At 46.1% G+C, this 26,036-nt stretch overlaps 1 protein-coding gene across 3 annotated transcripts in view; it reads left to right on the forward strand.

Moving 5' to 3' along the window:
• Positions 1 to 26,036, forward strand: part of gstcd (glutathione S-transferase, C-terminal domain containing) — a 171,290-nt gene that overhangs the window by 142,483 nt on the left and 2,771 nt on the right. For all 3 annotated transcript variants that reach the window (XM_059651281.1, XM_059651296.1, XM_059651334.1), the window contains 3 exons: positions 3,799 to 3,932; positions 6,694 to 6,724; positions 8,022 to 8,091. In XM_059651281.1, coding sequence (XP_059507264.1) covers positions 3,799 to 3,932; positions 6,694 to 6,724; positions 8,022 to 8,091 — 235 coding nt within the window. The remainder of the gene's footprint in view (positions 1 to 3,798; positions 3,933 to 6,693; positions 6,725 to 8,021; positions 8,092 to 26,036) is intronic.

The raw sequence follows: 26,036 nt of genomic DNA on the forward strand, positions 1-26,036 counted from the left end.
TTCTCGACCACTGTGGGGGGCAAGTTGCGGTCCTTGAAGAACTTGGACATCTGTGATGTGCGGGAGTGGAATGCCTCATTGTGGGAGCAGATGCGGTGGAGGCGGAGGAATTGGGAATAGGGGATGGAATTTTTGCAGGAGGGTGGGTGGGAGGAAGTGTATTCTAGGTAGCTGTGGGAGTCGGTGGGCTTGAAATGGACATCAGTTACAAGCTGGTTGCCTGAGATGGAGACTGAGAGGTCCAGGAAGGTGAGGGATGTGCTGGAGATGGCCCAGGTGAACTGAAGGTTGGGGTGGAAGGTGTTGGTGAAGTGGATGAACTGTTCGAGCTCCTCTGGGGAGCAAGAGGCGGCGCCGATACAGTCATCAATGTAACGGAGGAAGAGGTGGGGTTTGGGGCCTGTGTGTGTGTGTGTGTGTGTGTGTGTGTGTGTGTGTGTGTGTGTGTGTGTGTGTGTGTGTGTGTGTGTGTGTGAGAGAGGGAGAGGGAGAGAACTAATCTGCTTTTTATATGTTGCTTGAGGGGATGCCATTGGCTGAGATATCTGGAGATGTGCAGTATAGAAACAGACCATTCAGCCCAACAGTTCCATGCTATTGTTTGTACTACAGGTGAGCCACCTCCTTCCACTCTGCTTTTAACATTCACTCCAGATGCCAACTTTAAGAAGCATGGAGTCCAAAAACCCATGTCCAATAACCAGTGGTATACCCGCAGAGTGCTGTGTTGGGAGAGATTGAAAATCAATTTGGATCCCAACCTTTTCTGTGATTGTATCCAGTTGGAGTTGTTACAGGTGCTGCCTGCTATTAAAGCTAATAAGGCTTAAGGAGGAAACTCCCTAATCTTGGCATGAGCTGTGTGGTTGATTCAGTGGGAACTGAGATGTACCAGTCTGAGGCACACTGGCTTTTTTTTTGCCAGCATCTGGAGTAATTGTCTCTCTGATTTTGAAAGATGATGGGTCAGTTCAAGCTTCTAGTTGGGCTGGTAGTGGTAGCAGCTTGGCCACTGTCTACTGAGTATTACCTGTTCTGCAGCCCTTGGTCTCATAAGCTCTCTGTGGTCCAAAGACACTTCTGGCATCTATACCAATCATATGATGTCTCACTGCTCTCAGATATATTGTCAGGGTTCCTTCTTTATTTAAGCCAGTTTGAATTGGAATGGGGAATTTCTACATATGGACTGGTTTGTTCCCTGCAATAGTTTTAGAATGAACGCAACCCAAGGGATGACGTATACAATGAGTGAAAGACTCAGCTCTATACTCAAGATGAAGCATTAAACATTGACTCTCACATTCTCTTGTGCTCCCTTGGCAACTATTTACATGGTTGTGTGGGTGGCACTCAATGTGAACAAGAACAGGAAAATAGGGTTTTGTAATTTAATGGTAATCAGTGATTAACTTAAAGTAGAACAATAAAGCAAAATTTTAATTAGATCAGAAAAACTGCCTACACTTCATAAAGTTTGGAGAGTTTAGGAAAGTGAATTTCATAGTACACCACAGCCACGCAAACCAGAAATGTCTCTGGCTCGATACCCGTTGTATGTCAAGCAAGACAATCTCAACCGGGCAGAATTAGCCTCAGTTTCACTCGAGTAAAGAAAGGGTAATCAGGCAGGCTTTGTGCTGTTGCCAGTCACTTCTCACTGATGGGAACCGCTTATAGGCATTATAATTGGCTATGATGCTGTCCATGAATGAAAATGAAAGACATAGAGTCATACAGCAGGGAAACAGAACCTTCAGCGCAACTTTCCGCACCAACCAGACATCCTAATCTGACCTAGTCCCATTTACCAGCATTTGCCCCATATACCCATCCAGATGCCTTTTAAAGGTTGTAATTGCATCAGCCTCAACCACTTCCTCTGGCAGCTTGTTCCATGTATGCACCACCCTCGAAGTTTTCCCCGCAGATTGTTTTTAAATCTTTCCTCTCTCGCCTTAAAGCTATGCCATCTAGTTTTGGATTCCTCCACCCTATCCATGCCCCTCATGATTTTATAAACCTCTATAAGGTCACTCCTCAGTTTCTGATGTTCCAGGAGAAAAAGCTCCAGCTTATTTGGCCTCTCGCTATGAGTGAAACACTTCAGGCTCAGCAACACCCTTTTAAATCTTTTATGCACCCTCCAAAGTTTAATAACATCCTTCCTATAGAAGAACAGCCTGAATTGTACAGAAAACTAAGAATGGCTTCAACGATGTCCTGTACAGCTGCAACATGATATCTCAACTCCTATACTCAGTGTTCTGACCAATGACGGCAAGCGTGCCAAATGCCGCCTTCACCACCCTGTCTACCTGTGACTCCATTTTCAAGGAACTATGCACCTGCACACCTATGCCTCTTTGTTTGACAACATGGCCCAGGGCCCTACCATTAACTCTATAAGACCTGCCCTGGTTTGCCTTACCAAAATACAGCAACTCACATTTATCTAAATTAGACTTCATCTGCCACTTCTCAGCCTATTGGCCTGTCCGTTCAAGAGATAATCTTCTTCACTGACCATAGGATGACACCTGTTTTGGTGTCATCTGTAAACTTACTAACCATATTTTCACATCCAAATCACTTATATAAATGACGAAGCAGTGGACCCAGCACCTTCTGGCACACTGCTGGTCACAGGCCTCCAGTCTGAAAAGCAAGCTTCTACCACCACTCCATTCTCCTTCCTTCAAGCCAATTTCATATCCAACTGACTAGATCCTCCTTGACCCCATGTGATCTATTCTTACGAACCAGTCTGTCATCTAGAACCCCCTTGTCGAAAGCTTTGCTGATGTCCATATGGACAATGTCTATCACTCTTCCTTCACCAATTTTTATGCCCTCTTCAAAAAATCTCAATCAAGTTCGTGAGACACAATTTCCAACACACAAAGTCATGCTGATGATCTCTAATCAATCCTGCCTTTCCAAATATATATAAATCCTGTCTCTCAGAATCCCCTCCAACAACTTACTCACCACTGACATAAGGCTCACTGTCTATAGTTACCTGGCTTTACCTTACAGCCTTTCTTAATCAATGGCATTACATTAGCTAACCTTTGTATTTCAAGACCACTTTTCCTGACTGATGGCTATTTTGAAGCACTTTATAGCCAATTAAGTTCTTTAAATATGTAGTCACTTTTGTACTATAAGAAATGCTGCAAGCTCCCATAAACTGTAATGAGATAATGCCCAGATAATCTGTTTATGTGATCCTGATTGAGCGATACGTATTAGCCATGATACTGATGATAACTTTCCTGCTCTTCTTTTCCAAAAGATAGCACCTCTAATAGCATAACACTTTCTCAGTATTGCACTGCTATCTCTGCTCAGGTTCTGGGCTGAGAGTTGACACTGGAACTTGTGATTTAGAGACTGAGGACATTACCCACTGAGCCAAAGCTTACACACTATGGCTTTTTAAATGAACTATTAGATTGCTGTCAGCGTGTATGATATAGATTTGTACTCAGTAATTCCGAAAAGAGAAGTGGAGAAGCAAGTAGAAATGGAAAACTGTTTCGTGCTCTAACATCCGAGGTTGGACACTTTATTTACACAAGCTTTCACTCTGCCAGTGGTTCTAAAGGTGTGGAAATTAAGTGTCTTGATCATTTAAATTGAATCTTCCACTTGTAGCATTTGGTTAGTAATTTAAGGAAAACCAAACTTTCAACAAAATTCCTCTCAATATTGTGGGGAAAATGGTGCTGAGTCCTATCATCTTTGTGGCAATTATAGTGGGCATTCTTCTTGATTCCAATTTTTCCTTTGCAGGTTGCACTTCATGCATGTGGAGTGGCAACGGACATGGTGATTGATCATTGCATGAAGGCACAAGCAGCCTTTGTTATCTCTCCATGCTGTTATGGCTTCATACAGAACACAGTCAAGTTTTCTTTCCCCAGAAGGTAAGGCTTCCTAATGAAAATAAAATGTGAGGCTGGATGAACACAGCAGGCCCAGCAGCATCTCAGGAGCATTCATTTCATGCTTTGGCTAGCACCACTGGTACTTTCTAGTGAAACTTTCCTCTTTTCACGTGTAAGTCATTTGGGGCTCTTCGTTCAATAACCAGTCATTCAAAATTTGATTTTTCTATGTTGTTAATTTAAAAGTTCTATCTGTACACAAATAGCTGAATGTTTTGCCTAATTGGCTGTTATAATTTGCAATTGAGACTGCTTCTGATCTTCCCCTAGCCACTCGCTGACTTAAACACAAACAGTCTGTGGCATCGTCATTAAATGACATGTAGATGGCCTAAAATTAATGTATTCTGTTTTATCATGTGAAACCATGGATGATACATTTTCTAGTCTGTCTCATCCATTTATATATGCATTTTGAGTACCACTCTGGACCAAGATAATTCTTTCTTTTTCTGTATCTTGGTTTCATAAACCCATTGTACGCTCTTCTCCATTTTCCTCTCCTTCTGCCTCCTTTAATATCTTTCTTCTTCGGGTACTTGGCCATCCCAAATCCTTACTCAACTTGACCTACTTATCCTTTTGTTGAACCTCCTATGACTCTCCTCAAGTTATGACTTCTTGTGCACCCTGACTTCTTTTCCTTCCAACTTCAGCCATAGGAACTCTAAGAACTGGATATCCCCCTATGGACCTTCTGCTTTGCTATTTCATTTTCCCCATTTAAGATTCTCCTTAAAATCTACTACTTTAACCAAGCTTTTGGTCACTTGTCCTAATCCTTACTGTTTTAGCGTGCTGTGTATAATTGAGGACCTGTGAAGCACCTTGAGATAATAAAGGCCGTCTTGAAGTAGATATTCTATTAGTGTGGTAATACGTACAGGTTAAAGTCTTAGTGGAGAGGCCTTCTCGAGATCTTTCTGTTCTGTAGCTTTGCACAACATGAACCAAGTTTTTTTTTACTGATACAAGTTTTTTTGACTGGATGAGTCAAGAAGAGGCCATTTATAGTAGGAGGTAATGCACAATTCTAACATTTCCTGTGAACCGTTGAAAGCAGCTATAACATTGATTGTCAAATCAATTGATTCAAACATTATAGCAACAAAACTTTTAATTTGAAGAGAAACACACTGAGATTGTGGAATATGTTTTGGCCAGCCTTGGGATTCAACCTTCTGTATTCCCAAGCATTTCTGCGGAAACTGTTCATGTTCTGTTGAGAGGTCAGTTTAAAACTCATTCAGCTAATACTTCTAACAATGTAAGAATTGTTTAAGTGTTAAAGAGTGTTGTCATGATTTACAAATACATTTAAAACCTGACACCCACATTCTTCCTTAATTAAAATGACCAGAGGATCAAACCAAGGCTCTTGTTTAAAGAGCTGAATGCTGGTAACACCCAGAAAAGCCGAGATGCATTCCAAGCCTCATATGGTTATAAAATTTCCCATAATTTGTAAGTACTCAGCAAACAGTGGAAAAAAATTGCAAATATGAATCAAGTACAAAATTCTAAAGGGTTATGCTCAGTCACATTTATAAATCTAGTCCCATTTGCCAGTATTTGGCCCACATTCCTCTCAACCCTTCTTATTCATGTACCCTTCCAAATGCCTTTTAAATGTTTTAATTGTACCAGCCTTTACCATTTCCTTTGGTAGCTCTTTCCACACATGTATCACTTTCTTTTGAAAATGTTGCCCCTCAGGCCGCTTTTAAAACTTAACCCTCTCACCTTAAACCTATGCCCTCTAGTTTTGAACTCCCCCACCCCAGGGAAAAGACCTTGGCCATGCCCCTCATGATTTTATTAACCTCTATAAGATCACCCCTCAACCTCTGACACTCCAAGGAAAATAGCCCCAATCTATTCAGTCTGTCCCTGTAGCTCAAACACTCCAACCCTGGTAACATCCTTGTAAATTTTTTCAGAACCCTTTCAAGTTTCAAAAACATCTTCCCTTTAGCAGAGAGACCAGAATTGCAAGCAGTATTCTAATAGTGTCCTATCCAATATCCTGTACAGCTGCAACATTTCCGTCCAACTGCTATTCCCAATGATAACAAAGTGTGGAGCTGGATGAACACAGCAGGCCAAGCAGCATCTCAGGAGCACATTCCCAATGCACTGACCAATAAAGGCAAGCATACCAAACACCTTCTTCACTATCCTATCTACTTGTGACTCCACTTTCAAGGAACAATGAACCTGCACTCCAAGGTCTCTTTGTTCAGCAACACTCCTCAGGCCAATACCATGAAGGTCATCTATCCACTGGTCAGTTTTTTTTAATGTAATTGGCTGAGTTTTATAACATGCTGCAGAAAGCAGTTTACAGCAGTAATTTTGTAAACTTTATTTCAGAATTGTAATGGATGTCACTTCACAGGAATCTTTTGTACCTATCTATCTAATTATAACAGTCACATGCATGCCTGGAGTACTTATAGGCACACAAATTTGAACATTCCTATTCAACATGGAAGTGAATGTATGAATAAAGACACACAAGTATCAGTACATGCAAGTAGGTTTGTAGATGACTAGCCATTGTTGCTAGTGTGAACAGACGAATCAATGAAGTGAGTGCTAATCCTTGCATAAAACATAAAAACTAGGAGCAGAAGTAGGCAATTTAGCCCCTCAGCCCTGCTCTGCCATTTAATACTTCATGTTAAGTGCTTGCCTCAGATGCAAGAACTAATTACTATTATGATTTCTTTTGTTTTAGCCAAAAGTTCCGCAACATATTGTCATATAAGGTATGTATCATTTGTCTAGAGGTTTGTGCACCATTGTTGCGGAAGGAAGCCTCTGGTGTCACCTTCAGTCAGATGATTTGCACTGATTTAAAATATTGCATTATCATTTTATATGTGCATTAGTTCAACATCACTACAGTGACTACTTCTTAAAAGTACTTAATTAATTATAACTTTTTGAGGAGAATGAATTCACAATAACTGCTTCTTGGATGCAAATTCTTCCTGCTTTTAAAATTGCTGAATTAAGGTGATGGGACCCATGGAGCGTGGAAGGTGATGGTTAGTGGTCAGAATTGCTTTGTACAATGTCCCTGCATACTGTTTGCACGTTAGTGGGTGGTAGGACAAATGATGCAAGAGTTAGACTGTGAAAATTGTTTAAATTACATTGGAAGAATGCTGTTACAGCTTCGTATGGAAGCTAGCTAAGTTCAGCATTGTGCATTTGAGTAAGCTGAACATACTTGCAAAGTACCGTGAATAGAATTGAAGGCAGTTGAAGGAAGGAAGAGTTTTAATTTTAATTCTGATGCTCTACAGGTATATGACCATTATTAAAGAAGCTAATGCCAAAGCAAATAGGATTTTGCGTTGTATTAACAGTGCTATTCAATATATAACAAAAGCTAACATTCACTTTTAATATATTTATTATTTTGATGTTAATTTTACAGACAGACCTACAATTTGGCAGTGGTTCATCCAATATGCAAATAGGATTGCAATGCAGTTTGAGGTGAAAGAGGAACCACCTGAGTTCACTAGCAAGAACAATGACATTTTTTCCCCACCGTTCTGTTTAATTTGGAGGTGGAGACAAACTGATGTAAAAGTGGCTCATTTAGTATGCAAAAACCTCTGCTATTACATTGTTCCAGCCGTTGCTAATTTAAGTCAATGAGCATACTTGTTTAGGTTCAAAAGGCTGTCTGCTTCTTTGATTAAAATTTAGAAAAATCAAAAAAAATCATAGTTACATAAATAATGTTAAAAAATTAATGCTAAAACTGACTATAATTACTAACCTTAAGACTTGTGGCATCAAAAGACAGAGGTTATATTCTAAATTTTCTGGATGGCTATGGTTTTCTAGATTGCTTACCCATTCAGACAGTATTGCTGTCCGATTCCCTACCGCTGTCTTTTCAGATAATGAATTGTCTTATTTTGTTTTTATTCTAGTTTCACACTTGTCTATTTTCTTTGAGGTGCCTAAGCCATTGTAATTGACAATTAAGTGTGATTCACCTCGTGATGTCCTTACAAAATCTGTCACTGCTCTTTTTTGTTCCAGGAACACATGATTCTGTGCAGGTTTGCAGATCAGACAGCTGTTCACCTCCCTCCGGAACGCAAGATAATAGGTATGAGGACAGCTGTTTTTAATGTATAGCATTGTTGAAGAAGATGAATGAATGTGTTTCTGACGGGTAGGACTCATTGCTCCATCAATGGGGAAACAGTGTTCAGTGTACTAGAGGCTAGTAATCTGTGAAGCAACAATTCATCTTAATGAGGATACTTCTTATTTTTAGAAGTAATACTCTCAGAATCATTGACGCTTAGAGCACAAGAGGAGGCCGTTGATAAAACAGGGTCAGATTCTAAATGTCGTCAGTGAACCCCTGCTTGCATGCATTCATGAGAGGCCTTTTTTTTATTCATTCTTGGGATATGGATGCCAAGGGCCAGCACTGGCTCTTTGCAAGAATTATTGAATTATTTGCACTCCCACACTCAATCTTCACATTTCTGCACTTTCTTTTCCTTTGCATGTATATCTCCAATGCACTTTTCTGAGTTACTATTAAATCTACTTCCATCAGCCTTTCATGCAATCCATAACACAGATTTCCTAAGAATTATTCTCCAAATTTCTACTCTGCCTTCCATGCTTTTTCACGAATTGTCTGAAATCTGTTTCCTCTGCTTATTATTGTCCCATCTGTCATTGTAAACAATTTCTCAGCACCTACAAAATTATACATAATTTTGATTGACTTTCAAGATAACTTTCCTCACTCAAGGGAGCATTCAATCTTCCTGCTACATGTACAAGTCGTCTAATTTTTTGAAGGAATGGATTCTGGTGGCCAGGTCTCCTGCCTTACTCTACATCACTTGGACTGCAGCAGTTCAAGAAGGCAGCTCGCCACCACTTTCTCAAGGGCAGCTAGAGAAGACAATAATGCTAGCCCAGCCAATGACACCCACATCCCATGAATGAATTTAAAAAATAGGAGGGTTCTCATCGATGCATGCAAACAGGGGTCCATGTTGTCATTTAGATTCTGACCTTATTAATGAGCCATGGTCACTGCAGTTCAGGAGACAGCCACTTTAACCAACATTTGAAGGGATCCTCAGCTGCTCGTGGGTTGAGCTGTCTAGAGTTTTCCGCACATGTTTTTCTTGCAATTTGTTTTACACCCCTTCAAAGGATCAAGGATTGCTTGATTGGTGTACATTCAGCATTTGTTCCTTTCACCGCCGACACATAATGTCTTCAGTGACAGCCGTTTATGAGACACACTGCAGTGACATTCCAGGGTGCCTTCAACAGCACCTTCCAAACCTATGACATCTACCATCTACAAGGACAAAGGCAGCAAATGCACGTGAACACCAACTACAAGTTCCACTCCAATTCAAAAACCATTCTGATTTGGAACCATATTGCCATTCCTTCACTGTCCCTGGGTTGTTGCCTTGGAACTCCTGTCGGCACATTAGGATCTACTTGCAGCCCAAGGACTATAACGTTTAAAGAAGGCAACTCACCATCCCATGAAGAATACAAAAAAAGAGATTGTTTATTGACACTGTTGTTGGTTCTTCAGTAATGTTGTTTGCCTGTTTAGTCTTCGTTCCTTCTCTGACAGATTAAAAAGGAAAATCCTCTTTAAGCCACTGTATAAGGCTGTTGAGACTGATAACACTGTCTCATATCTCATCCCTAAACCAGAGAACTATCTGCGGTCACCATGCTTCATGCTGGTAGCTCTCTCATTGTATATTAACAAAGGGAGACCCTGGAAAATGGCACCGAGTGATTGATATTCTTAGCCCATTCTCCTCCCATCCATCGACCACTTGGACACAAAAGAATTGACCCACATGTTTTTACATCAAATGGAATTTACTTATTTACTGGTAGCAAGCAAGACCATGACTTTAATTTCCCACAGAGAAGCGATGGAAAGTGCGTGTATCATTTTTGTAAGACTATATCATGGAAAAGTACTGCAGTGAAAGAGGCCATTTGACCCTTTGAATGCTAATGTCACTGAATTCATAATTTGAGACTTAGGCTGTTGTCGCAAGTTCACTCTCAACATGCAGCTGAACGAATTTAAATTCAATTATTAAAAAATCTGGACTAGTCTCAGCAATGGTGACCATAAATGGTGGGCAAATTATTGGAAAGGGCTCTGAGAGACAGGATTTATGATTGCTTGGAAAGGCACAGTTTGATTCGTGATAGTCAGCATGGATTTGTGAGGGGTAGACCATGCCTCACAAACCTTATTGAATTCTTTGAAGAGGTGACCAAACATGTGGATGAAGGTGGAGCAGTGGATATGGTCTACATGGATTTAAGTAAGGCATTTGATAAGGTTCCCCATCGTAGGCTCTTGCAGAAGGTAAGGAGTCATGGGATAGGGGGTAATGTGGCAGATTGGATTCATAATTGGCTGACCCTCAGAAGACCAAGGGTGGTAGTGGGCGGAAAATATTAAACATAGTGCTCAGTTATGAGTGTTGTACCATAAGGATCTGTTCTGGGTCCTCTTCTATTTTTGATTTTTATAAATGATTTGGATGAAGGAGTGGAAGGGTGGATTAGCAAGTTCGCAGACGATACAAAGGTAGGCCACGTTGTGGACAGTGCGGAGGGCTGTTCTAGGTTACAAAGGGACATTGACAGAATACAGAGCTGGGCTGAGAAGTGGCAGATGGAGTTTAATCCTGAAAAGTGTGAGGTGATTCCGTTTGGAAGGATAAAATTGAAAGTAAAATACAGGGTTAACAGAAAGATTCTTGGCAGTGTGGAGGAGCAGAGGGATCTTGGGGTTCATGTTCACAGTTCCCTGAAAGCTGCCACCCAAGTAGACACCCCATTGTCAACAGGGCCTTCAAACAGGTCGGATCCATCTCCCACACTTCTGCCCTCACCCCTTCTCTTCCCTCCTGCTAGAGTGATAGAGTTCCCCTTATGCTCACCCACCATCTCAACAGCATCCACATCCGGAAGATCATCAGACACCATTTCTGCCACCTCCAGCGAGATGCCACCGCCAGACACACATTCCACCACCCCCGCCACCCTTGTCCGCCTTCCGCAAGGACCGTTCCCTCCGGGGCACCCTGGTCCACACTACTTTCACCCCCAACACCATCCCACAGCCCTACGACACCTTCCCCTGTAACCAGTGGTGGTGCAACACCTGTCCATTTACCTCATCCCTCCCCACTATCCAAGGGCCCAAACATACCTTCCAGGTGAAGCAACACTTCACCCGCACTTCCAAGAATCTAGTCTACTGCATTCGCTGCTACAATGTGGTCTCCTCTACATTGGGAAAACGAAGCATAGACTTGGCGATCGCTTCGCAGAACATCTACGTTCTGCTCGCAAAATAGATCCTGGATTACCTGTTACCTGCCACTTCAATGCACCACCTTGCTCCCTGGCCAACATCTCTGTCTACGGCTTGCTACAGTGTTCCAGTGAAGCCCAACGCAAGCTGGAGGAACAACACCTCATGTTCTGCTTAAGGACCCTACAGCCCTCCGGACTCAATATTGAGTTCAGTAATTTTAGGGCCTAAACTCTCCCATGTCCCAGCGCCCCACCCTACACACCAAGCCTTGTTACCACACAGCCTGCCACTGCACACCTACTGTTGTTAGTCACTAACAGTCCCCATTTACAGCTATTCACCCTCCCAGCCTGATCGTTAGCAACTCCTTTGTCTGTCCAACTGTCTTTCTCTCTCTTCGGGCTCTATCCTAACGTTTACTCCCTACCTCACCTTCCTTCCTATTTTCTGCATATAAACTGATGTTTTCGCAGCCACCATCAGTTCTGAGGAAGTGTCACTGGACCCGAAATGTTAACTCTGTTTTCTCCTCCACAGATGCTACCAGACCGGCTGAGCTTTTCCAGCAACTTTGCTTTTGTTCCCGATTTACAGCATCCGCAGTTCTTTTGGTTTTTATTTAGCTGGAAGCAGTGGCTTAACAGTTTCTCCGTCCTACAGGCCCCAACCATATATGTCCCAGTGAAAGTAATCACTGTTGAGAAGACTAGTACCCTAGAACTAACTGTGCCCCCTAGCCAAGCTGTTCCTGTCCAGCTAAAATGCTGTATCTGACAATGTGGAAAATTTCCTGGGAATGTTGCTGGATGAGTCCAGCACACAACGCAAAAAACGAACCTGAAGTATTTGCATCCACTATCAGCCAGAAGTGCTGAGTGAATGATCCACCTCTGCCTTCTACCCCTGCATTGACCTAGAACCCCAGCATTGCCGATGCCAATCTTCAGCCTGTTAAATTCATGCCTTGTGATATAAAGAAGTCGTTGGATGTACTGGATGCTGTAAAGACTATGGATCCTTACAACATTCCAGCAATAATACTGAAGACTTGTGCAACACGGTAGCTCAGTGATTTAGCACTGCTGCCTCATGGCGTCAGGGACCCGGTTTTGATTCCAGCCTCAGGCATCTGTCTATGTGGAGTTTGCACATTCTCCCCCTGTCCCTGTGGGTTTCCTCCAGGTACTCTAGTTTCCTTCCACAGTCCAAAGGTGTGTAGGTTAGGTGGATTAGCTGTGCTAAATTTCCCACAGTGTGTAGGGTGGAAAATGCAGGGATAGAGCAGGGGTTAGATCTGGGTAGAATACTATTTGGGGGGTTGGTGTGGACTGAATGGCTAGCTTCCACACTATAGGGATTCTATTATATGATATGAATAGTTGCACCTCCAGCCAGGCTGCTCCAAACCACAGTAACACTAGCATCTACCAGACAATGAGGAAAAATTATCTGGGTATCTCGTGTCCACAAAAAGCAGAACAAATTCAGTCTAGCCAATCATCAACCTATCAGTCTACTCCCAGTCCTCAGTAAAATGCTGGACTGTGTCACTAGCAGTGATATCAAGTAACACTTTCAAAGGAATAACCTACTTGATGCCCAGTTCGGTTTCTGCCAGGGTTTTGTCAGCTTGCAGCAAGATCTGGATGACATCCAAGCTAAGGCTGATAGTCACAAGTAACATTTGTGTCACACATGTCAGGCAATGACCACCTCCAACAAGACAGAATTCAATCATCATCCCTTGAAGTTCAATGTCATTACCATTATTGAGTGCCCCACTATCAATATTCTGCAGGTTACTGAGAGAGATAATGGGAACTGCAGATGCTGGAGAATCCAAGATAACAAAATGTGAAGCTGGACGAACACAGCAGGCCAAGCAGCATCTCAGGAGCACAAAAGCTGATGTTTCGGGCCGAGACCCTTCATCAGAGAGGGGGATGGGGGGAGGGTTCCGGAATAAATAGGGAGAGAGGGGGAGGCGGACCAAAGATGGAGAGAAAAGAAGATAGGTGGAGAGGAGAGTATAGGTGGGGAGGTAGGGAGGGGATAGGTCAGTCCAGGGAAGACGGACAGGTTAAGGAGGTGGGATGAGGTTAGTAGGTAGATGGGGGTGCGGCTTGGGGTGGGAGGAAGGGATGGGTGAGAGGAAGAACAAGTTAGGGAGGCAGAGACAGGCTGGGCTGGTTTTGGGATGCAGTGGGTGGAGGGGATGAGCTGGGCTGGTTGTGTGATACAACCAGGTTGCAGGAACAGCAACTCATATTCAGCTTGGGAACCCTGCAGCCCAATGGTATCATTGGAGGGGACGAACTGGGCTGGTTTAGGGATGCGGTGGGGGAAGGGGAGATTTTGAAGCTTGTGAAGTCCACATTGATACCATTGGGCTGCAGGGTTCCCAAGCTGAATATGAGTTGCTGTTCCTGCAACCTTCGGGTGGCATCATTGTGGCACTGCAGGAGGCCCATGATGGAGATGTCATCTAAAGAATGGGAGGGGGGAGTTGAAATTGTTCGCCACTGGGGGTGCAGTTGTTTATTGTGAACCAAGCGGAGGTGTTCTGCAAAGTGGTCCCCAAGCCTCCGCTTGGTTTCCCCAATGTAAAGGAAGCCACACCGGTACAATGGATACCGTATACCACATCGGCAGATGTGCAGGTGAATCTCTGCTTCATATGGAAAATCATCTTGGGGCCTGGGATGGGTGTGAGGGAGGTGGTGTGGGGGCAACCGCAGGAAGTGCTACACTTGCCCCCACACCACCTCCCTCGCACACATCCCAGGCCCTAAGATGACTTTCCATATGAAGCAGAGGTTCACCTGCACATCTGCCGATGTGGTATACGGTATCCATTGTATCCGGTGTGGCTTCCTCTACATTGGGGAAACCAAGCGGAGGCTTGGGGACCGCTTTGCAGAACACCTCCGCTCGGTTCACAATAAACAACTGCACATCCCAGTGGCGAACAATTTCAACTCCCCCCTCCCATTCTTTAGATGACATGTCCATCATGGGCCTCCTGCAGTGCCACAATGATGCCACCCGAAGGTTGCAGGAACAGCAACTCATATTCCGCTTGGGAACCCTGCAGCCCAATGGTATCAATGTGGACTCCACCATCTTCAAAATCTCCCCTTCCCCCACCGCATCCCAAAACCAGCCCAGTTCGTCCCCTCCCTCTACTGCATCCCAAAACCAGCCCAGCCTGTCTCTGCCTCCCTCACCTGTTCTTCCTCTCACCCATCCCTTCCTCCCACCTCAAGCCGCACCTCCATTTCCTACCTACTAACCTCATCCCGCCTCCTTGACCTGTCCATCTTCCCTGGATGGACCTATCACTTCCCTCCCTCCCCACCTATACTCTCCTGTCCACCTATCTTCTTTTCTCTCCATCTTCGGTCCGCCTCCCCCTCTCTCCCTATTTATTCCAGAACCCTCTCCCCATCCCCCTCTCTGAAGAAGGGTCTCAGCCCGAAACGTCAGCTTTTGTGCTCCTGAGATGCTGCTTGGCCTGCTGTGTTCATCCAGCTTCACACTTTGTTATCTCTTATTCTGCCGTTTACTGTCTGCATAGTGAGGAATTATTCTCAGCAGAACCACAGGGGCCATTAATTGAGGAAGAGTTAAGGTTGGAAGTTCAGACTAACACACGTTTTCTTAGCAACCTACTGAAGAGAAGTATAGCAAGATGTCTGAGAGCAGATTGTTGGCTGCTCATTGAGAAATTTAAAGAGCCAAAATCTGGGACAGGCGAAGGTGCTAAGCTAAGCAACAGAAATGAAACAAAAATAAAATGAAGCTGATGCATGGAACAGCTTTAACGTGTTGAGCAAGCAATGTAGGGAGAATGTGTGGAAGAGCATTTGAACAGTGAATGGTAATGACCTGGAACTCAATGTCTACAAGTGGTGGAAGCAGAGATGAGCAATGTTTCCAAATGGAATTAGATGAACACTTGAAAGAAATAAAACCTTGCAAGGTTACAGAGATTGATCAGGGGAGTGGGAATGGTTGGATTGCTCCAACAAGAGCCCAGAGCCAGCATGGACTTACTGGACTCATCTTCCAAAGGGAATTGAGAGACTGCTGAGTGCTCTGTTTTACAAAGAAATGGCTCGCTCCTGCTACACCTGACTGTGTGTTACAACCTGACGGTTTCTAAGTTCACTGAATGGACTATGCGGTGTCCGTGGTTAAGGCAAGGGGCAGTGGGGTCTGGCCCCTAATCAACACCTCCTGGTGCTCAGATGTGGCACCCCTGCCGAGGTACTGCTCCCCAGACCGAGACTCTTACAGTGAAGTGCTGTCCCCACTACCAGCTGTGCAAGTTCACCTCCGCTAATCTAACAGTAGTCTTCATCCCACCCCGTGCAGAAGTGAAGAGCACATTTGATGTGGTATACAGTGCTATGAACAAAGATGGAATACGCTGAAGCCTTGTTCATCATACCCATTGACTTCAGGCCAACCTCAAGAATGTGCTACCAAAATATCATCAATGTATCTCCTGCCTCACCAGAGGTCTGAACATCCTTGACCATTGCTATACAACCATCGAAGATGCCTATTACTCCATCACGTCCACATTTTGGAAAATCAGATTGCAACACTGTGCTCCTCCTCCTGATTTACAAGCAGAAATTGAAGCGTGAAGACCCAGTACAGAAAGTAGTGCAGGTTTAGTTCGAGGCAACGGAAGAGCTTCTATGGAGTCAGTGGACTGGTTCATGTTCAAGAACTCAGTGGCCAAACTAAACGATTATATGACTACAGTTACTGGCTTTGCTAGTAAGTGTGTAGAAAACTGGGTGCCAAAGAAGTTAATCAGAAATGTTCAGTTACCAGAAGCTATTGATGAACCAGAGATGGAATTGAGTTGAATTAGGTTTAATGTCACATGTACTCGCGTGAGTAGTGAAAAGTTTACAAGACGCTACTTACGGTGCCATCTTAGGTACAAAGGCACCTAGGTATGGATTCTTAGTTACAAAGTACAAAATAATACCAACTACCAAGCTAAGTGTGAAACCCAGACTAACCACTAGGACACCCATCACTTATGGCAAGGTTTACACGACATAATGGGCTACAAAGCAAAGTCGACCAGAATCGCGGGCAACAATCCCTCTCCAGTGAGCTCAATGCGTTCTACACTTGCTTTGAACAGAAGATCAGTGAAACAATGTCACCTGTCCCAACAAGTGACAGGCCCAGATGGAGTCTGCGGTCCTGCATTCAGATCCTTTGCAGACCAGCTGGCAGGAATATATTCAGATATAACTAACCTCTCCTTACTACAATCTGAAGACCCCACCTGCTTCAAGGAGACCATCGTCATCCCAGTGCCAAATTAAAATCATGCAGCATGCCTCAATGACTGATATCCGGTGGCTCTGACCTCCATAATTATGAAGTGCTTCGAGAGATTAGTCATGGCTCACATCAACTCCAGACTATCAAACTGCCATGCTCCTTTGCAGTCTGCCTATCGGCACAACAGGTCTACAGCAGTTGCCAGCTCCCTGGCCCAACACTCATCCTGGCAACATGTGGATAGCAAGGTTACCTACATCAGGCTCCTACTTATTGACTACAGCTCTGCCTTCAACATTATACTTCCTAACAAACTCATCTCTAAACTCCAAGACCTAAATCTCCCTTCTCTGTATCTGGATCCTTGACATCCTGTCCCATAGAGTGCAATCAGTAAGAATAGGCGACAACGCCTCCTTCATCATAATCCTTAACACTGTTGCCCACAAAGCTGCATACTCAGGCACCTACTGTATTCCTTATACACTCACAACAGTTGGGCCAAATTCCGCCCCAATTCCATTTACACATTTGCTGACGACATCACTGTTGTAGGTCAGACCTCAAACACTGATGGTACTGAATACTGGAAAGAGCTTTGGGTGCTTAGCAGTCTGGTGTAAAGACAACAATCTCTCCATTAACGTCAGCAAAATGAAAGACCTGATCATTGACTTCAGGAAGTGGAGTGGAGGGCACGTCCCTGTCTGCATCAGAGGTGCTGAAGTGGAGATGGTCGAGAGCATCAAGTTCCTGGGAGTAATGATCATAGACAATCTGTTCTGGTGCAGCCACATCAACACGACAGTCAAGAAAGCACAACAGTGTCTCTACTTTGGAAACAAAAACAAAAATTGCTGGAAAAGCTCATCAGGTCTCAGCATTACGGACATGCCAAATTTCTTTATCCTCCTGAGGAATTAGAGACATTAAATAAAAACCAGAAGAACTGCGGATGATGTAAATCAGAAACAAAAACAGGAATTGCTGGAAAAGCTCAGCAGGTCTGAGGAAGGGTCACTCAACCTGAAACATTAACCCTGATTTCTCTCCACAGATGCTGGCAGACCTGCTGAGCTCTTCCAGCAATTCCTGTTTTTGTTTCTGATTTACAGCATCTGCAGTTCTTCAGGTTTTTATTTAACATCTACTTCCTCAGGAGAATAAGGAAATTTGGCATGTCCATAATGGCTCTGACCAATTTTTATTAACGCATCATGAAAAGCATCCTATTTGGATGCATCACAGCATATTATGGCAACTGCTCTTCCCAAGACGACAAGAAATTACAGAGTCATGAACACAGCACAGTCCATCACGCAAATCAGCCTTCCATCCATTGACTCCATCTGTACTTCCCACTGCCTCAAGAAAACAACCAGCATCATCAAAGATCTCTCCCACCCAGTTATATCTCTTCCATCCTCTTTCGTTGGGCAGAAGATATAAAAGTTTGAATACACGTACATTCAAGAACACCTTCTTCCCCACTGTTATCAGACTTTTGAACAGACCACTCAAATGTTAATATTGATCTCTGTCTCTGCACCTTCTCTGCAGCTGAAACCTTATCGTCTGCACTCTGTTCTGCTACCTAAATGTACGTTGTATGGTATGATCTTCCTGTATAGCATGCAAAATAACACTTCTCACTGTATCTTGGTATGTGACAACAATAAATCAAACTCAAATGGCCTATTTCTGTATGATATATGACTATGATTTCTTAAGACAGTAATCATGTTCTATTCAGTGAACTCACTGTGTTCAATGCATAATTTCCAGTGCATGCTTGGTTCATATTAGGGTCAAAGTGAGTTCTAAGATGCAATGAAAGCAAGGAGTTATTAACTAGAGTGATCTTCAAGTCACATGGGAAAACTGTTTCAATAAACACTGAAATAGTGCTAGCGAGTTTTGAGAAGATTTGTAGCTCAGGTTGAGGTTCTGGATGTGAGTTTGCTCGCTGAGCTGGAAGGTTAGTTTTCAGACGTTTCGTCACCATTCTAGGTAACATCATCAGTGAGCCTCCGACGAAGCGCTGGTGTTATGTCCCGTTTTCTATTTATCTGGTTAGATTTCCTTGGATTGGTGATGTCATCACCAATGCAGGAAATGACATCACCAACCCAAGGAAACCTAACCAGATAAATAGAAAGCGGGACATAACACCAGCGCTTCGTCGGAGGCTCACTGATGATGTTACCTAGAATGGTGACGAAACATCTGGGGACAAACCTTACAGCTCAGTGAACCAGCTTACATCTCGAACACAATAAAGACCCACTCTCTTGTGGACAGAGAGGACGAGAGTGCTGTCTTGGAGGTGAAAGGAGGACGTCGGGTTGGCTGTGCACCCTTGCGACCAGTGGATCTTAATGCTGGCTTCGGCCTAACGCTGGTTCAGGAGAGCAGCCAACCTGCAACGATGGCTGCAGCAAGTGCTCGTGCCCCATGTCAGGGGGTCCGGAACACCATCCGTGTTTCTGTAAAGAAGGTGGATGAAGGTGCACCTGTGGACCGCACCTTCTTCGTGAAGAGGGTCCTGTTGGACTGTTGTGGGTTTGCTGCTGCGGACATTTACTGCCTGCAGGATTTCCCCGGAGGATGTTTTTACGATGTGACCTTCCGGAGTGCCAAGCTTTGCGAGCGCTTCCTGGAGGTTTTCAAGGAGAAAGGAGGTGAGGGCCCCCTCTCTGTATTGACCGCTGTCCCACTGTTTGTGATGCCAGCGCAGAGGAGCCGTATGGTGACTGTACACATGTACAACCTGCATGTGCCAGCAGTTGATGTCCTGACCTTCCTCGGAAGGTATGTGAAGGTGGAAGGGGACCTAACTGACATTGTGGACCCCTTTGGCATCTGGACGAGTAAGAGGCAGGTCAAGGTGACGCTGAGGATGGGCGCAGATGGGAATGTCGCACACCCACCGTCCAGCTTCGCGATCGGCGGGAGCAGGGGCTACCTGACCTATGCAGGGCAACCTAAAGTCTGCCATGCCTGTGGTAGGTCAGGTCACATGGCGGCCGACTGCAAAGTCACCATCTGCAGGAACTGCAGGGGGGAGGGACACCTTGCAAAGGATTGCCCACAAGAGAAAAGCTGCAACCTTTGCGGGGAAGCGGGCCACTTCTATAGGGCATGCCCGCGGCGGGGTACCACCTACGCCCAGGTCGCCAGCAGGGGAAATGCGGGGCCAGCCCCCCCGGAGGAGAGGAAGGCACCAGGGCCCAGCAAGGACCCCACTAATGTGCAGGAGGGCCAGGCCGTGCAGGAGGGCCCAGCCCTGCAGGATGGGCCCGAGGCCAGCAAAGCACCCCTGCAGGCTCCGATCCCCCCTGACAACCCGGAGTCAATGGAGGCGGCGACAGGCGACCCAGGGGAGCGGACAACAGTCCGGAAAGCGAGGAGGAAGGTGCGTCGACGGGCCCAGGAACCGCAACAATCAGGAGGGAAGAGGCAGCTACAGGGGGGCTATAAGAGCTCCTCTGACGAGGAGGATTCGGAGAGGGCCTACCCGAAGCAGAAGTTAAAGGTCTCGAGGGGGAAGGAAAGCAGCACCCCGCTTCCAGGCGATGGGAGGCGTCCTGAGGCTCACTCCGACACCCAGTCAAGTGCCGCTGGAGCACTGGAGGGCCCCCCGGAACTTCCAGGCGGGAAGGAGGAAACAGCACGTCCCCAGCCTGATCCAGAGCCGGGCCCTCCTGCCTCCGCACCCCTGACGGGGGGATGCCACCCGGAAGGCAGCACAGATGGTTTCCTGAGCCCAGAGAGCGTCCAGCAGTTAGCCCGGGCAATGGGCATGAAGGGACAGATGGAGGGGCTGGACCTTGGACTTGGGGAGGGTACTGCGGTCACTGCCCACAATGGGGGTACGAATTGCGAGCATTAATGTGCGCAGCGTCAAGTCAACCACGAGATGTGTGTCCACGTTGGCCTACCTGACCACCATCAAGGCGGACCTCCTGTTTCTGCAGGAGTGCGGGATACTGCACCTCGGCAGGTACGGGAAATGGTCCGGCGCCTGGACCTGTGGGCCTTCGATCTGGTCGAGGGGTAACGACTGTCGCTCCTCGGGCCTGGCTATTCTGCTGCGGGGGCACAACTTCACCATCTCTCAAGTTCAGGAGGTGGTGGGGGGGCGCCTCCTAGTGGCTGACATCACCTACAGGAATGCTCCCCTGAGGCTGATCAACGTGTACGCCCCAGCGGTACGGAGTGAGCGGTTGGCCGTCCTGCAGCAGCTTCCACCCCTGTTGGCTACATCCAGGCCGGTCATCCTAGGCGGAGACTTCAACTGCATCATTGATGCAGATGGAAGATCCGGCGTGGGGACAGCGGGTGGGGGGAGTCAACTGGACGTCACATCCAGATTCCTGATGGGCACGGTGAAGGACGCCAAGCTGCTCGACGTCTTCAGCACCCCTGCAGACGGAGCGCAGCAGAGGTACACCTGGTCGCGGCCAGACGGGTCTATCCGCTCAAGGATAGACTTCCTGTTTGTGTCACGGACGTTCTCGGTCAGATCCACTGGTGTCGAGCCGGTGTTCTTCTCTGACCACTGCCTCCTGTTGGCCGACTGTCACTTACAGGACGACCAGCCGGCCGGCAAGGGGACGTGGAAGCTCAACACGACTCTGTTGACCCCAGAGAACGTTGAGGAGCTTAAGAGGGAGTACACCGGTTGGAGAACCGTGAAACCCATCTTTGAGTCTCCAGGCGACTGGTGGGAGATGGTGAAGGAGAACATCAAGAGGTTCTTTGTCCTCAAGGGTGTTCAGAAGGCAAGAGAGAGACGGGGAAAGCTGTCGCGACTCCAGAAAAGGGTGCAGAACCTGCTCCTTCTGCAGTCGATGGGGGTCGATGTCACGGAGGACCTCCGCGAGGTGAGGGGCCAGCAAGCCTCGCTCTTCGCCGCGGAGGCCTCCAGGATAATCTTCCGGTCCAGGGTCCGCTCCGTGGAGCAGGACGAGACGTGCTCGCGTTTCTTCTTTCAGAAGGTGCACAAAGAGAGCTCTGTGCTTAGCCGGCTGAAGGAGGACGACGGCTCGGTGACGTCGTCTCGGCCCGACGTTTTGAGGATCAGCAGATCCTTCTATGCCGGACTGTACGACACGAAGCCCACGGACAGCACGGCCTCCGAGTCGTTCCTGTCCTCTATCACGGAGGTCTTAGACGACGGCACGAGGGAGTGGCTGGACCGGCCGATATCCCTGGACGAGCTGGCCAGAGCCCTCAAGTCCTTGCAGAGGAATAGGACTCCCGGAAGTGATGGCTTACCGGTCGAGCTGTATTCTGCTCTGTGGGGCCTGGTCGGCCAGGACCTGCTGGAGGTGTACGATAGTGCGCTTCGGGCAGGGGAAATGTGCAAGTCCATGAGGAAGGGCATCATCACCCTCATTTACAAGAGGAAGGGGGAGAGGGAAGAAATTAAGAATTGGCGTCCCATTTCACTTTTGAACGTGGATTACAAAATCCTGGCCAAGGTCATTGCCAACCGGGTCAGGTCTGTCCTGGAGTCGGTGATTCACCCTGACCAAACCTGTGCTGTACCGGGCAGGAAGATCGCTGAGAGCCTCGCGCTCATCAGGGATACGATCGCCTACGTACAGGACAGGCGGGTGGACACCTGCCTCGTCAGCCTGGACCAGGAGAAGGCCTTCGACAGGGTCTCTCATGCTTACATGAGGGACGTCCTCTTCAAATTGGGGTTCGGGGAGGGCATCCGCAATTGGATCCGGCTGCTCTACGCCAACATCGTTAGCGCAGTCTCGATCAACGGGTGGGAATCAGACAGTTTTCCTGTTCGATCTGGAGTCAGGCAGGGCTGCCCGCTCTCTCCTGCCTTGTTCGTGTGCTGTGTGGAGCCCTTCGCCGCCTCCATCAGGAAGGACGTGAGCCTGAAGGGCGTGACTATCCCAGGCAGCGGAGGCCTTCAGGTCAAGACCTCCCTGTACATGGATGATGTCGCCGTCTTCTGCACCGATCGTCGGTCGGTGAGTAGGCTGTTGGACATCTGCGGCCAGTTTGAACTGGCCTCGAGTGCCAAAGTCAATAGGGGTAAGAGCGAGGTCATGTTCTTCGGGAACTGGGACGACCGCTCCTTCATCCCCTTCACCGTCAGGACAGACTACCTGAAGGTGCTGGGTGTTTGGTTTGGTGGAGCTGGGGCATGCACTAAGACTTGGGAGGAGCGTATCTCCAAATTTAAGCAGAAGCTGGGCAGGTGGACGCTCCGGTCCCTCTCCATCGCAGGTAAGAACCTGGTTGTCAGGTGCGAGGGGCTTTCGGTACTGTTGTATGTGGCGCAGGCCTGGCCTATTACCTGGACCTGCGCCGCTGCGGTCACCCGGGCCATCTTCCACTTCATTTGGGGGTCGAGGATGGACCGGGTCCGCAGAGATACCATGTACAAAGACCTGGGAAATGGGGGAAAGGGCGTACCGAATGCCACCCTCGCCCTGACGGCTACCTTTGTGTGTGGCTGCATCAAGCTGTGCGTAGATCCTCAGTACGCAAACACCAAGTGTCACTACTTACTGAGGTTCTACCTGTCCCCGGTGTTGCGAAGGATGGGCCTGGCCTCGTTGCCGCGGAACGCTCCGAGTAGTTGGACCGTTCCGTACCACCTGTCCTTAGTGGAGAAATTTTTGAAAGGAAACACCTTTGACCACAAGGCCGTCAGCCAGTGGTCAGCACGTAGTATCCTCAGGACCCTTCGGGAAAAGGAGAGGGTGGATCCCGTCGTGTGGTTCCCCATGCAGACTGCCAAAGTCGTTTGGCAGAATGCCTCATCGCCAGAACTTTCAAACAAGCACAAAGACGTTGCTTGGCTGGCGGTGAGAGGGGCTCTGCCAGTGAGATCCTTTATGCATGCCCGGAATCTCTGCACCACCGCACACTGCCCTCGAGGTGGCTGCGGGGGGTACGAGACTGTTGATCACCTCCTTCTGGAGTGTGCCTATGCGCAGGAGGTCTGGAGGGGGATGCAGTGGTATTTGTCGAGGTTCGTCCCGAGCAGCTCCGTGACGCGGGACTCCGTGCTCTACGGGCTGTTTCCGGGGACGCACACCGAGACCAACATCAACTGCGCCTGGAGGACCATCAATGCGGTGAAGGACGCTCTTTGGTCTGCCCGCAACTTGCTGGTCTGCCAGCTGAAAGAACTGACCCCGACCGAGTGTTGCAGACTGGCGCACTCCAAGGTCCAGGGCTACGTGCTGAGGGACGCGCTAAAGCTTCGGGCAGCCACCGCCAAGGCGCGGTGGGGAAAGACCACCGTATGAGCCCCCTCGTCCAGAAAAGGGAAAAGAATCCTATCTGGTAACTGGGCCCAGCTGGCGCCTTCCCCAACTGGTCAGGGGACCAACTGGGACTGTGCGGGGTGACGACTGCCGGGGCGGTTTCTTTGCTTTGTTTTTTTTTCTGTTTTTTTTTCCTTTAGTTGGTGTACGTACCCCCGGGTAACCCGGAGTGGCTTGCATGACTGGGTAGATGTATAAATGTTTTATTTTTTGTACATTCTATGAATAAAGTATATTTTTTCAAATAAAAAAAAAAGGTGACGAAACGACTGAAAACTAACCTTGCAGCTCAGCGAGCAAACTCACATTCAGAACTGAAATAGTGGTTGTCAGTTTCATAAAGTTAATTATTATCAGGTTGGTGCTTATAATGTCAAGTAATAATTAGCAGTATCTTCTTACTACTTAGATAATTAAATATTCAGTAGCTAGGCCACTGCAAGATTAATATACAAGTATTTTAGCTGTGCAACCTACGCTTTGCATCTCACAGCAGGCGTGTGCTGGCAGTCGTTTCACAGATGTATTTAATTTGACAAATGGTTAGCATGTTAAATTATATAAATGGTGTTGTGCCCTGAATGTAATTTGAACACTTAATTCTACTGGTTATTCCTTAGATAGCCTTATACAAATTGAGCAGGCAATTAGCATTTACCAAATGGAAAATAATCCTCCATGTAATTATCTAAGAAAATTGTTACAAAAATGACAACATGAAAGACTAGTGTTCCCTGTTGCTTGTTGAATGGATAGACCTCAAATAGTTCCAGTTTGATGAAATTTTCCCTTATGATTTGATGTGCTGCACTTTTTAAAATGTTCTTTGTTCTATAAACAAGAGAATGTGGGAGAACATCTTCTGTACATTTGTAGGTCCCATCCTTCTACTCAGCTGGGTGCAAAAGACCCTAGAGCACAATTCAAAACTGTTTATCCAATGTTTCTTGGCAAATTTCCAAGGTTTATTTGATAAGTTTCAAACCCTAACCTCTACTGCTTAGAATGAAATGGACAGCAAATGCATGGGAACAGCACCCCTGCCACTTCACCTCCAAACCACACACTACCCTCACTTGGAATTATATCACCATTCCTTCAATGTTGCTGTGTCAAAACCTGGAATTTCTGAATTAATAATACTATGGGTGCACCTGCATCACATGAACTGCGACAGTTCAAAAGGATTGCTGAACACCATCATTCGTGGATGAGTAACTAATGCTGCCCTAGCTGGAAATACTCAAGTCAATAAAAGCATATCAAAAAGTGGCTTCACCACTAGCACTAGCAACAGATAATCCAGTCACTTACCTCAGTGCTATTTCTGGGGTTTTGCTTTGTGAATATTGGTTGAGGTGTCTGATTACAATAGTTGTGGCAACGCTGAAGAAAACTCATTGATTTTGAGGCTTTGGAACATCATAACAAATCCAATATATTAGTGACTTACCTTTTTTATGGTACCTCGTGTTTGAAATATTGAAGTTGATTTCAGTGGACTAAGTGATGCTCGCTCTTGGTAAATCTTAAAATGCCATATCTTAAGATATTTTCCCACATCATTTACATTTCGTCTGCAGCGAGTTGTTTGTTTGAAAAGAATGCATTTAAGGAAAATATGAGAATAGGTTTGAACTTAATTCAGAACTACTTTCTTTGTAAGCGTCCATTGTCAGGTTTGCAATCCACAGTAAAGAGTGTTAATATAGTTGAGAGTGTTACCTTGAAAGCTGACAAGGAATTGAATGTTCTTTAAGGTAAGATTAAGGATATGTTACTGATAAATAGTACACAGAGCTTCATTGTCTGCCATCCTGAACTGTGAGTTATAAATGCTGAGTGCAAAGTAAAAGTGATCAAGTAAAATGGCAGGAGGATTGCCATTCTAAAGGACAATAGTGAACCAGCTGGGTCTCTACAACAATCTGACAGCTTCATTGTCACTTTCTGGCATGTATAAGAGTCCCTTGCTTGATAATAAGATAACACTTCATCCCATGAGCTTAAAATAATAAAATGTATTTTGTGCATACGGAAAGGTCTAAGTGGTTGTGACAGGCCTAACAACTCTCAGTTACAATA

The sequence above is a fragment of the Stegostoma tigrinum genome, chromosome 1 (assembly GCF_030684315.1).
Source record: "Stegostoma tigrinum isolate sSteTig4 chromosome 1, sSteTig4.hap1, whole genome shotgun sequence".
NCBI lineage: Eukaryota > Metazoa > Chordata > Chondrichthyes > Orectolobiformes > Stegostomatidae > Stegostoma > Stegostoma tigrinum.